This window comes from Ranitomeya variabilis, chromosome 2 (assembly GCF_051348905.1).
Source record: "Ranitomeya variabilis isolate aRanVar5 chromosome 2, aRanVar5.hap1, whole genome shotgun sequence".
Lineage (NCBI taxonomy): Eukaryota > Metazoa > Chordata > Amphibia > Anura > Dendrobatidae > Ranitomeya > Ranitomeya variabilis.
In genome coordinates, this window is record NC_135233.1 from 986,285,630 (window position 1) to 986,299,717 (window position 14,088).

Here is a 14,088-nt window from a genome sequence, read left to right on the forward strand (position 1 = left end):
CCAACTTCATCTACAATGACCCAAGTAAGGGTCACCAACTTCATCTACAATGACCCAAGTAAGGGTCACCAACTTCATCTACAATGACCCAAGTAAGGGTCACCAACTTCATCTACAATGACCCAAGTAAGGGTCACCAACTTCATCTACAATGACCCAAGTAAGGGTCACCAACTTCATCTACAATGACCCAAGTAAGGGTCACCAACTTCATCTACAATGACCCAAGTAAGGGTCACCAACTTCATCTACAATGACCCAAGTAAGGGTCACCAACTTCATCTACAATGACCCAAGTAAGGGTCACCAACTTCATCTACAATGACCCAAGTAAGGGTCACCAACTTCATCTACAATGACCCAAGTAAGGGTCACCAACTTCATCTACAATGACCCAAGTAAGGGTCACCAACTTCATCTACAATGACCCAAGTAAGGGTCACCAACTTCATCTACAATGACCCAAGTAAGGGTCACCAACTTCATCTACAATGACCCAAGTAAGGGTCACCAACTTCATCTACAATGACCCAAGTAAGGGTCACCAACTTCATCTACAATGACCCAAGTAAGGGTCACCAACTTCATCTACAATGACCCAAGTAAGGGTCACCAACTTCATCTACAATGACCCAAGTAAGGGTCACCAACTTCATCTACAATGACCCAAGTAAGGGTCACCAACTTCATCTACAATGACCCAAGTAAGGGTCACCAACTTCATCTACAATGACCCAAGTAAGGGTCACCAACTTCATCTACAATGACCCAAGTAAGGGTCACCAACTTCATCTACAATGACCCAAGTAAGGGTCACCAACTTCATCTACAATGACCCAAGTAAGGGTCACCAACTTCATCTACAATGACCCAAGTAAGGGTCACCAACTTCATCTACAATGACCCAAGTAAGGGTCACCAACTTCATCTACAATGACCCAAGTAAGGGTCACCAACTTCATCTACAATGACCCAAGTAAGGGTCACCAACTTCATCTACAATGACCCAAGTAAGGGTCACCAACTTCATCTACAATGACCCAAGTAAGGGTCACCAACTTCATCTACAATGACCCAAGTAAGGGTCACCAACTTCATCTACAATGACCCAAGTAAGGGTCACCAACTTCATCTACAATGACCCAAGTAAGGGTCACCAACTTCATCTACAATGACCCAAGTAAGGGTCACCAACTTCATCTACAATGACCCAAGTAAGGGTCACCAACTTCATCTACAATGACCCAAGTAAGGGTCACCAACTTCATCTACAATGACCCAAGTAAGGGTCACCAACTTCATCTACAATGACCCAAGTAAGGGTCACCAACTTCATCTACAATGACCCAAGTAAGGGTCACCAACTTCATCTACAATGACCCAAGTAAGGGTCACCAACTTCATCTACAATGACCCAAGTAAGGGTCACCAACTTCATCTACAATGACCCAAGTAAGGGTCACCAACTTCATCTACAATGACCCAAGTAAGGGTCACCAACTTCATCTACAATGACCCAAGTAAGGGTCACCAACTTCATCTACAATGACCCAAGTAAGGGTCACCAACTTCATCTACAATGACCCAAGTAAGGGTCACCAACTTCATCTACAATGACCCAAGTAAGGGTCACCAACTTCATCTACAATGACCCAAGTAAGGGTCACCAACTTCATCTACAATGACCCAAGTAAGGGTCACCAACTTCATCTACAATGACCCAAGTAAGGGTCACCAACTTCATCTACAATGACCCAAGTAAGGGTCACCAACTTCATCTACAATGACCCAAGTAAGGGTCACCAACTTCATCTACAATGACCCAAGTAAGGGTCACCAACTTCATCTACAATGACCCAAGTAAGGGTCACCAACTTCATCTACAATGACCCAAGTAAGGGTCACCAACTTCATCTACAATGACCCAAGTAAGGGTCACCAACTTCATCTACAATGACCCAAGTAAGGGTCACCAACTTCATCTACAATGACCCAAGTAAGGGTCACCAACTTCATCTACAATGACCCAAGTAAGGGTCACCAACTTCATCTACAATGACCTAAGTGGGTATTAATTAAAACCGACAACACCCGTTAACACTGCCATCATCTTTTCCAGCCATCTGGCGAGGGGGCATGTTGCTCTATGTAGACACACCAGCTGTCTGCCATGGATCCTAGAAAAAGCTTGCCAGTCAAACATTTTTATACCAGAGAACATCTGATTTAGATTTAAGGGTTGCCCCCAACTGTATTAACTATGGGACTGTGAACAACTACAATGCAATCAGTCAGAATACTCACTCCTCGTCTTTTATGCTTTCATAGCAGAAGTCACAGACCCGCACCTGGAACTCGAAACCCATAATGGGGTAGCTGGACCTCTTGGAGCTGCATTTCCCACAGACTGCCTGTCCGCATTTCCTGCAGTGATGCTACAGGGACAAAGGGAACAACATAAAGCTCCTCAACATGTCAAGAAGTATGACACAGACACTGAGAAAGTACTGACAGAGGCAAAGGGAGAGGATCCTTCTCTCCGTTCTATTACCTGGCGTAACCCCATAGTCCTTGTGTCCCACATCTGTTTTATGTTCCAAAAGAACGGCTGGGCACACTTTTGACATGAGTCGCTTTCCAACCATTGAGGAGCCTGGAATACAGAAAATAGGGAGAAATGTATTCCAATTTGTAATCAAAACACCAGGGAGCATGTAAGCCTCTGTTCACATCGGAGTTGTGGTTCACCATGCAGTGTCCGATTCATCACACAAGGGGTGAAATGACCTCACTGACATAATGAAACGTGAAGATCTGCAATGAAGACTCCTGAAAGAGTCACCAACACGTGGCACCTTAGCTTCCTATGAAGCTACAAACGAGAATGTAGAATGTAAGTCCGCAAGGACAGGGTCCTCTCCCCTCTTTACCAGTCTGTCATTGCAAAATGTTTACTGTAACCGATACCTATAACCCTGTATGTAACCCCTTCCTCATGTACAGCACCATGGAATTAATGGTGCTATATAAATAATAATAATAATAATAATAATAATAATAAACACCCCCCCCCCCCCCACCGTACTTGGCATTGAACTACTAGTACTGACCTGGAGAAGTTCATCGCCAGGTCACTTTCAATGTGCAATGAATACAGTCAAAATAACCCACCCAAGCAGCCGATGGCAGAATTGCATTTTTTTTTCTTCATTATTTCACCCCACTTGGAATTTTTTTGCCTGTTTTGACATTGAAACAACAGATGCATAAATGTGCAAGACTGAAAACCAAGACTTAAAAGTTCCACTACCTCTTTTCTTTCGACATCCATATTCCAAACACAGATTCCTCCATCGACTGAACAGGAGACGAGCTGCCGAGTGAGCTGCAGATAGCACAGGCCTTGTACCTTATCACTAGAATACAGGGAAGAGACAGGATTTACCATCACTTACCATATCAAATGTGCAGACATGTCTGGTTGCAGGAAAAAAATCATATTCCAATAATACACAGTAAGTGACACTTCATCTGTGCACCACAGATAGTGAGGGTGACGGACAATGACGTCTGCTGGCTACCTGCTTTTTAAGTCATCCGCTCTAACACTACCAGCACTTCAGTATTAACCCCTTCCCGACCTTTGACGCATACGCTGCGTCATGAAAGTCGGTGCCAATCCGACCTGTGACGCAGCGTATGCGTCATGGAGGGATCGCGCTCCTGCAGATCGGGTGAAAGGGTTAACTCCAATTTCACCCGATCTGCAGGAACAGGGGGAGTGGTGCTTCAGCCCAGGGGGGGTGGCTTCACCCCCTCGTGGCTATGATCGCTCTGATTGGCTGTTGAAAGTGAAACTGCCAATCAGAGTGATTTGTAATATTTCACCCAAAAAAACGGTGAAATATTACAATCCAGCCATGGCCGATGCTGCAATATCATCGGCCATGGCTGGAAAACCTAATCTGCCCCCACCCCACCGATCGCCCCCCCAGTGCTCCGTTACGTGGTCCGCCCCCCTAAGTCGTCCTGTCCGCTCCTCCGTCCTCCTGTCCGCTCCCCCCGTGCTCCGGTGCCCCCTCCCTGTGCTCCGGTCCCCCCCCCCTCCCGTGATCCGATCACCCCCCTACATACTTACCGGGCCTCCCGGTGTCCGTCCGGCTTCTCCGTGGGCGCCGCCATCTTCCAATATGGCGGGCGCATGCGCACTGCGCCCGCCGAATCTGCCAGCTGGCAGATTCGTTTCAGATATATTTTGATCACTGCGATATAGCCTATCACAGTGATCAAAATAAAAAAAATAGTAAATGACCCCCCTTTATCACCCCCATAGGGACAATAATAAAAATAAATAAAATATATATATATTTTTTTTCTGCTAGGGTTAGGGTTTGAACTAGGGTTAGAATTAGGGTTAGAATTAGGGGTAGGGTTAGGGGTAGGGTTAGGGCATGTGCACACAGTGCGGATGTGGCTGCGAATCCGCAGCGGATTGCCGCGGATTGGCCGCGGATCCGACGCGGATTGGCCGCTGCGAATTCGTAGCAGTTTTCCATCAGGTTTACAGTACCATGTACACCTATGGAAAACCAAATCCGCTGTGCCCATGGTGCGGAAAATACCATGCGGAAACGCTGTGTATTTTCCGCAGCATGTCAATTTTGTGCGGATTCCGCAGCGTTTTACACCTGTTCCTCAATAGGAATCCGCAGGTGAAATCCGCACAAAAAACACTGGAAATCCGCTGTAAATCCGTAGGTAAAACGCAGTGCCTTTTACCTGCGGATTTTTCAAAAATGGTGCGGAAAAATCTCACACGAATCCGCAAAGTGGGCACATAGCCTTAGGGTTGGAATTAGAGTTAGGGTACCGTCTCACAGTGGCACTTTGATCGCTACGACGGTACGATCCGTGACGTTCCAGCGATATCCATACGATATCGCTGTGTCTGACACGCAGCAGCGATCAGGGACCCTGCTGAGAATCGTACGTCGTAGCAGATTGTTTGGAACTTTCTTTCGTCGCTGGATCTCCCGCTGTCATCGCTGGATCGTTGTGAACGCATCGCTGGATAGCTGTCACACACTTGTAACCAGGGTAAACATCGGGTTACTAAGCGCAGGGCCGCGCTTAGTAACCCGATTTTTACCGTGGTTACCAGCGTAAAAAAAAAAAAAAAAAAACCGTACATACATTTCGGTGTCCTTCAGGTCCCTTGCCGTCTGCTTCCCGCTCTGACTGTCTGCCGGCCGGAAAGTGAGAGCACAGCACAGCAGTGACGTCACCGCTGCGCTCTGCTCTCACTGTACGGCGGCACTCAGTCAGAGCGGTCTGTGTGACAGCTCCCCAGCGACCACACAATGACTTTCCAACGATCACGGCCAGGTCGTATCGCTGGTCGTGATCGTTGGTAAATCGTTATGTGAGACGGTACCCTTAGGGTTGGAATTAGGGCTAGGGTTGGAAATAGGGTTAAGATTAGGCTTGTGGTTAGGGTTAAGGATAGGGTTAGGGTTGTGTTGGGGTTACAGTTGTGGGTAGGGTTGGGATTAGGGTTAGGATTAGGGTTGGATTTAGGGTTACGGGTGTGTTGGGGTTAGGGTTGTGGTTAGGGGTGTGTTGGGGTTAGGGTTGTGATTAGGGTTATGGCTACAGTTGGGATTAGGGTTAGGGGTGTGTTGGGGTTAGTGTTGAAGTTAGAATTGAGGGGTTTCCACTGTTTAGGCACATCAGGGGTCTCCAAACGCAACATGGCGCCACCATTGATTCCAGCCAATCTTGCGTTCAAAAAGTCAAATGGTGCGCCCTCCCTTCCAAGCCCCGACGTGCGCCCAAACAGTGGTTTACCCCCACATATGGGATACCAGCGTACTCAGGACAAACTGGGCAACAACTATTGGGGTCCAAATTCTCCTGTTACCCTTGCAAAAATAAAAAATTACTTGCTAAAACATAATTTTCACGGCTCTACGTTATAAACTTATGTGAAACACTTGGGGGTTGAAAGTGCTCACCACACATCTAGATAAGATCCTTTTGGGGTCTAGTTTCCAAAATGGGGTCACTTGTGGGGTGTTTCTACTGTTTAGGCACATCAGGGGCTCTGCAAATGCAACGTGACGCCCGCAGACCATTCCATCAAAGTCTGCATTTCAAATGTCACTACTTCCCTTCCGAGCCCCGCCATGTGCCCAAACAGTGGTTTACCCCCACATATGGGGTATCAGCGTACTCAGGAGAAACTGGACAACAACTTTTGGGGTCAAATTTTTCCTGTTACCCTTGGGAAAATTAAAAAATTCTGGGCTAAAAAAATATTTTTGAGGAAAGGAGACACATTTATTATTTTCACGGCTCTGCGTTATAAACTTCTGTGAAGCACTTGGGGGTTCAAAGTGCTCACCACACATCTAGGTAAGTTCCCTTGGGGGTCTAGTTTCCAAAGTGGGGTCAATTGTGGGGAGTTTCTACTGTTTAGGCACATCAGGGGCTCTGCAAACGCAACGTGACGCCCGCAGAGCATTCCATTAAAGTCTGCATTTCAAAACGTCACTACTTCCCTTCCGCTCCCCGACGTGTGCCAAAACAGTGGTTTACCCCCACATATGGGGTATCAGCGTACTCAGGAGAAACTGCACAACAACTTTTGGGGTCCAATTTCTCCTGTTACCCTTGGGAAAATAAAAAATTGTGGGTTAAAAAATCATTTTTGAGGAAAGAAAAATATTTTTTTATTTTCATGGCTCTGCGTTATAAACTTCTGTGAAGCACCTGGGGGTTTTAAGTGCTCACTATAAACTAGATTAGTTCCTTGGGGGGTCTAGTTTCCAAAATGGGGTCACTTGTAGGGGAGCTCCAATGTTTAGGCACACAGGGGCTCTCCGAACGCAACATGGTGTCCACTAACGATTGGAGCAAATTTTCCATTCAAAAAGTCAAATGGCGCGCCTTCCCTTCCAAGCCTTGCCGTGCACCCAAACAGTAGTTTACCCCCACATATGAGGTATTGGCGTACTCAGGAGAAATTGCCCAACAAATTTTAGGATCCATTTTATTCTGTTGCCCATGTGAAAATGAAAAAATTGAGGCTAAAAGAAAATTTGTGTGAAAAAAAAAGTACTTTTTCATTTTTACGGATTAATTTGTGAAGCACCTGGGGGTTTAAAGTGCTCACTATGCTTCTAGATAAGTTCCTTCGGGGGTCTAGTTTCCAAAATGGGGTCACTTGTGGGGGAGCTCCAATGTTTAGGCACACGGGGGCTCTCCAAACGCGACATGGTGTCCGCTAAAGATTGGAGCCAATTTTTCATTCAAAAAGTCAAATGGCGCTCCTTCCCTTCCGAGCCCTGCCGTGCGCCCAAACAGTGGTTTACCCCCACATATGAGGTATCAGCGTACTCAGGACAAATTGGACAACAACATTCGTGGTCCAGTTTCTCCTTTTACCCTTGGGAAAATAAAAAAATTGTTGCGAAAAGATCATTTTTGTGACTAAAAAGTTAAATGTTAATTTTTCCCCTCCTTGTTGCTTCTGCTGCTGTGAAACACGTGAAGGGTTAATAAACTTCTTGAATGTGGTTTTGAGCAGCTTGAGGGGTGCAGTTTTTAGAATGGTGTCACTTTTGGGTATTTTCAGCCATATAGAACCCTCAAACTGACTTCAAATGTGAGGTGGTCCCTAAAAAAAATGGTTTTGTAAATTTTGTTGTAAAAATGAGAAATCACTGGTCAAATTTTAACCCTTATAACTTCCTAGCAAAAAAAAAATTTATTTCCTAAATTGTGCTGATGTAAAGTAGACATGTGGGAAATGTTATTTATTAACTATTTTGTGTCACATAACTCTCTGGTTTAACAGAATAAAAATTCAAAATGTGAAAATTGCAAAATTTTCAAAATTTTCGCCAAATTTCCGTTTTTTTCACAAATAAACTCAGAAATTATCGACCTAAATTTACCACTAACATGAAGCCCAATATGTCACAAAAAACAATCTCAGAACCGCAAGGATCCGTTGAAGCGTTCCTGAGTTATTACCTCATAAAGGGACACTGGTCAGAATTGCAAAAAATGGCAAGGTCATTAGGGCCAAAATAGGCTGGGTCATGAAGGGGTTAAGTGACTGGACGTCAATCAACCATTGACCATGGACGTCAGTCGCCACTGAAGTGAATTAAAGTGCGGACTTGGCTCGGGGCCAGGAATTGTTGGTCCAATATCCGAGAGTGAACAATGTCACACACTTTCCTGGAGCAAAAGCAATGTGAAATTCTTACTGGTGTCCTTGTAGGATGAGTGTTCGTCCTTGTCGCCCTCCAATATCCCACAAGATGATGCTGTGATCAGATGAACCTGAAAACAGATAGCGCTGGACAGGATCCCAGTACAGACATGAGATGCTGCCTAAAATGAGAAGAAAAAAAAATGTAACAATAAATCTGCTTCATAATCAATGGGTGAAGAGAACAGTCTGATAGAAGTGGTAAATCCGCCCTATGGGGATATTTATAAAAGCAATTACTGCAATTTTTCTTGGTATCAAAGTTGCATTTTTTGTGCACCCCTTTCCGTTGTTACAGCAGCCCCAGCTCTAATAAAACGTGGGTCCTTATAGTAATAAACATGGCCAGATAGACTTCCTGGGGCACTGCAAGCCACAAAAATGACACAGATGTGCCACATTTATTAGGGGATTCATAAAGCACTACTTCAGCGTTTGTGGGGGGGTTTCAGTACCAGTGGCGCTTTAAATGCAAGCCCCTTGGCCCCATTGTTATACTCCCCTTCTGGCGGATTCGCCTTCTACTGACGCCGCTCAGCTCCCGCGGCACCATCTTGTGCCAGTAACTTCTCACTGGCCTGAAGTCAGGAGTTACGTCACGCTCAATGCAAGTCTATGAGAGCCAGAAGGAGGCCAGAACAAGGCCCTCATAGACTTTCATTGATCGGTGACCTCCAGCGCACTCGATGAAACACCGGAGCTGCCGGCAGCTTACGTCACCGGAGATCGACGGGGGCGATGCTGGAACAGGATGAAGGTGGCGGCAGGGGAGTATGAGAATGGGGGCGGGGAATTACATTTCTTCACTCCAACGGGGCTATGACAAAACGCTGGAGTGGGGTTTTAAATTACCACACCTTACTCCAGTGGGATTATGAGCAAGACTGGAGTAGGAATCACTAGTCTGACACATCGAGGGGAATGTAACAGAGCAGATGAGGAGGTGCCGGGAAGGTACAACCCGATAGTCTTCCTACTCCTAAAGGGGTCAGGATTTAAACATTGTGGGGAATCTATAATAAAGTCACAACCCCATTTTTACTACATAGAATGTAACAGACGGGGTCTCTGCTGATTCAGTTCTGTACTTAGGTCCTCTTACACCCCCCTTAGCAGGAGATTACATATAACACCCATGCTATATGTTACATCTAATAAGGAGAACACACGTAGAACACGTAGTCCTGTAGAGCGTCCAATGCTGGGTTTGTAGATATGAAATTTACAGATTTATTTTCTTTATTTCATGAGTATTCAGCTATGGTCCCCGGGACAGCTACCATGAGACCTCCTCCTTTCATAAATGGTAAAACATTTTCAGCCATAGACAAAATCATCCGATTTACGCAGCTGCCGTTTCTGACGGACTACTTGCTTGTAGCGCCACCTGTCAGTTGCAAGAAGTATTGCACTAAAGCCTAAATGATCATTAGACAGTAACAGAAATTTTATTCCAGTCGTGTGGACAGAAGATCCATTTCACATGTGTCACATGGTCACATGAAAGACACAAATATCTGCCCGCACTTTCCTGGATGAAAATCTGCAATCTATGCAATGGTTGAAATTTGCAGCACAATCCACATTGAAATCTTCCTCTCTCCCAAAAAATTAAAAATAGGAAAGGCTTGGATACTATATTTTTTGCCATCGTAGACTCACAGGTATTTAGAAGGGGTCATGTGAGTGTTGGACAACCCCTAGAACCGTTTCCCGACAGTAAAACAATAACACCTATATTCACCTCCGGGTCCGGTGCCGTTCCAGCGATGTCGACACTGGTTCTCCTGGAGCGCATGTGACAATGTTATTCTAAGCAATTCCTGCAGCCAATCAGCACGGCCATCACTCTCCCCGCCTTCAGACAAATCAAGACATCCGGAGGAAATGAGAAAGCAGCCGCAGCCATCGTTTACGTTGGATGTCAACTACGTCCGTAGGAGCCAGCGCTGATTGGGAGCAGGGATTGCATGACATAATGTCACACAAGCTCAGAGCCAGTGCTGACACAGATAGAACGGCGCTGACTAACAGTGTTACTTTACTGGGGGAAACACAGGAATTCTGAGGGGGTTGTCTAAGTAGTGGAAAACCCTTTATAAAAAGATTAACAAACATCTACAGGCAATTGAAGTGACTGCCAAATATGAAACATTGTTTTCAGATATCTCACAGTCCAGGTAAGTAGTAAGAAGTGTGCAGCTCAGGAGACAAAAGCGCTCATAGTACGGCGGTCAATAAAAAGCACGGGTTAGGAAGGGTATGCCTTCTATTGAATCCGTTACATGTAGTTTTTATTGATTACTTGGATTGTTGAGTGAATTTTACTCCAAAACCCACTAGAAATACTCGAGTGGCAAAATGCTCCTATGATGCCCACGGTGCAGTTTTTCTCCCACACGCTTTTCTGAGCATTTTCCGATAACAAAACAAAAGTTTATTATCTAATGTCCTTTACAGTGAGAAGAATACTACAGCAAAATCTATATCACTTACTAAAATACAGCTTTGCATCGGAAGTTACCTTCATGACCTTTGAGGGTGGAGATGACGGAGCAGGTGTCCAGCTTCAACAGCGTGACCTGGCCAGAGAAGTCTCCCACAAAAGCATATTTGGTTTCCTCATCATACCTGTACGGGGGTGGTTAGGGATCATGTCGCTTCTTACAGAGGTTGCACAGATAAAAGAATCCCCCCAACCCAAAAAAAACAAAACAAAAAAAAAAACATAAAAAGTAAATGAAACCTTACCTCTGTATATGTATGTGAAGATAGAAATAACTCTGCATACATTGATTCTATGCTGCGCTTTCCCACGAGAGCTTACGCTTTGCTTCACTTACCATCACATTACTGAAGGTATAACCCTGGGGAAAGCTATGGGGGTGATATTGGATCTGGGTATTAACACTTAATTTTTCGCTTTTGCGCTTTCGGTTTTCCTTCCCTTCTTCCAAGAGCCATAACTCTTTTCTGTGTACACAGACGTACAAGGACTTGTTCTTTGTGGGACGAGTTGCAATTTTGAATGACACCATTCATTTTACCATATAATGTACTGAATAATAAAGGAAAAATTACAAGTGAGATGAAATGGTGAATATCATGCAATTCAGCCATTGGGGTTTGTTTTGCTGCATTCAGTATATAGTAAACAAGACCGGATAGCATGATTTCCCACGTGAGGATGAATACATAGAGTAAAAAAAAAAAAAAGAAAATATATAACACTTTTGGTGAGCGTTGAAAGAAAGAATTGAGAAGTCTGACAAAAAAAAAAAATTTGGTTTGTGTACACATTTTCCAAGACCCATATCATGGACCTGGGTGAAGGCTTGTTTTTTTGGATTGCGAGTATTGATGGCTTTTTATTGTTTTTTTTTTTTGTTTGTTTTTAGAGATGCGTGGAGATTTTTGATTTTTTTTTCTGATCACAGCATTTAGCAATTAGGTTAATTAGTTACAGATTTCGATAGATCATACTGTTGTGGAATAGATCTGATTTATTTGTTCGGTTTTTTTAAAAAATTTTAACGGTGGAGGAGAAGGGATGATTGCATTTCTTATTTGTAAAAACTCATTTTGTCTATACTTTGTTAGTCCCTTTAGGGGACTTGAATCTGCAATCATTCGATCACTTATACAAGCTGCTGCAATACAATGTAGCTGAGCTTCTGAGGACCAAGATGGAAGTGACGAGGCCCTCGCCTGTCATTGTAATTTAGGCTACTTTCACACTAGCGTCGGTACGGGCCCGTCGCAATGCGTCAGGCCGACGTACCGACGCATGCTGTGAAATAACTGCAAGACGTGGGCAGCGGATGCAGTTTTACAACGCATCCGCTGCCCCATTGTAATGTCCGGGGAGGAGGGGGCGGAGATTTGGCTGCGCATGTGCAGTCGAAAATGGCAGACGCGACGCACAAAAAAAGTTACGAACTTTTTTTGTGCCGACGGTCCGCCAAAACACGACGCATCCATCGCACGATGGATGCGACGTGTGGCACTCCGTCACAATGCGTCGCTAATGCAAGTGTATGGAGAAAAAACACATCCTGCGGGCAACGGTGAAAGTAGCCTTATCAGCATCCTACAATGACGTAACGAGGTGCCTGTGGGAGCCGCTGCGGACATTGGCTGTGACGTCATTTAAGTGCTGCAAAAAAAAAAAAAAAGGATTGACAGTGGTATTTAAATGGTCAGTAACCAGATCTCAGCTATGGAATGGTTGTTAGACAGGTGCCAACTATTTAATACAGCCGGCATCTAATGTATGGATGGACAGAGCTGAGCTCCTGAACCTCCTCTACACCTGGCAACCCAGCACAGGATGCAAGTTACACCCATAAGCGCAAAGGGGTTAAAAATGACTTTGCTACCATACACTGCCATGCCAGCCAAGTTCACATGCTCAGTATTTTTTTTTTAAATTTGGTTTGTGTTCATTTGTGAGATTTGTCATGTTTTTCCGTTTCTGCTGATGGAGCGGTGAGCGCTTGTTGATGAGGTCTGTAAAGCGCTGTGGAATTAATGGCGCTATATAAGAGTAACATACAGTAAAATATTTTAAGATACATACGATGTTTTGATCATTTTTCGGTGCATTTTCTTGGGGGGAGAGGAAATGATCGAAAACCAGCAATTCTGGCTCTTGGATTGTTTTCTCTTTATTACATTACCTTATGGGCTAATTAAGTTTATATTTACAGACAGATCAGACTTTTACAGTGGTGGCAATAGTATATTTTCATTTGGTTTTTAAAATAAGGGTGTCTATTAAAACTTTAAACCTTTTTTTCTATTATTCCTTTTCCTATGAGTGTGGTTGGGCTTTAGAATTACACAAAAATGGCAGAGACCGGGGGGCTTTAGTAGGCCCCTGGCTGCCAATGGCAACCCATCACAAGTGAGGGGCCAATGGGCTCTGGAACGGTCATGGCACACGATCCCGCCATCTGAATGCTGCTTTCAGAGATTGACAGTGGCATTATATAGTGGCTAAAGAGCGGCGATTGCAAGTGATGGCTGGGTAAGACCGTTCCTACCTTGTATGAAGCGGGCTTAGCACCCTAGCATACATATAGCAGAAGTGTGATGAATGGGGGCCAATATGTATGACAATGCCCATTCATAATACAGTGATATAGCCATCTTAAAGGGAAGGTGCCACCAGTATTCTTGTAGTTTCTTTTTTGTGAAATAAAGCTTAAAATAGTAATTACAATGTATTAATGCGATGTTTGCAAACATTTCTATATGAAAAATCTTATATAATTTTGTACAAATATATATATTTACCACTAGGGGGAGCATTTTCCGTTTTAGACCTCAAGCAGCTATAAAATTAGCAGCTGCAGCTTGGATATACCAGACTGTTGCACAACTCTTAGGGTAGATAAATCTTATTCAGCAGGAAGAGTGTAACCCATAACGTTATGGGTTACACTCTTCCTGCTGAATAAGCTCAAGCAGCTATAGTAAGACTTACCAGCTTTACTGTTAGCTGGAAAAATGGGGCAGTAACTGCTGACATCACCATTTCCCTCTCCTTTTGGGTGGTCTAGTATCCCTGGGGCAGAATGAAGAGCAGCATCACAGGGCAGCGCCATTTTGTGGGTGACTGCCCTGTGATCTGCTATCACCAGCAGTTACTGTCTCTCTCCTATCAGTCTTCATATGTCTCTCTCACCCAGATTACATGCATCTCGAATGCTGATTGTACACTGTTCCTCCTTGATGTCTTTGCAGTCTCTGATACTCTGCCTTAGCTTTTCTCCCATTTTACTCCTGTCAATCTAGGATCTGTT

The 14,088-nt window shown here is 44.4% G+C and overlaps 1 protein-coding gene across 2 annotated transcripts in view; it reads right to left on the minus strand.

Moving 5' to 3' along the window:
• Positions 1 to 14,088, minus strand: part of WDFY1 (WD repeat and FYVE domain containing 1) — a 46,384-nt gene that overhangs the window by 6,920 nt on the left and 25,376 nt on the right. For both annotated transcript variants that reach the window (XM_077290897.1, XM_077290896.1), the window contains exons 6-10: positions 10,806 to 10,912; positions 8,277 to 8,403; positions 3,311 to 3,416; positions 2,552 to 2,653; positions 2,305 to 2,435 (exon numbers count right to left, since the gene is read on the minus strand). In XM_077290897.1, coding sequence (XP_077147012.1) covers positions 2,305 to 2,435; positions 2,552 to 2,653; positions 3,311 to 3,416; positions 8,277 to 8,403; positions 10,806 to 10,912 — 573 coding nt within the window. The remainder of the gene's footprint in view (positions 1 to 2,304; positions 2,436 to 2,551; positions 2,654 to 3,310; positions 3,417 to 8,276; positions 8,404 to 10,805; positions 10,913 to 14,088) is intronic.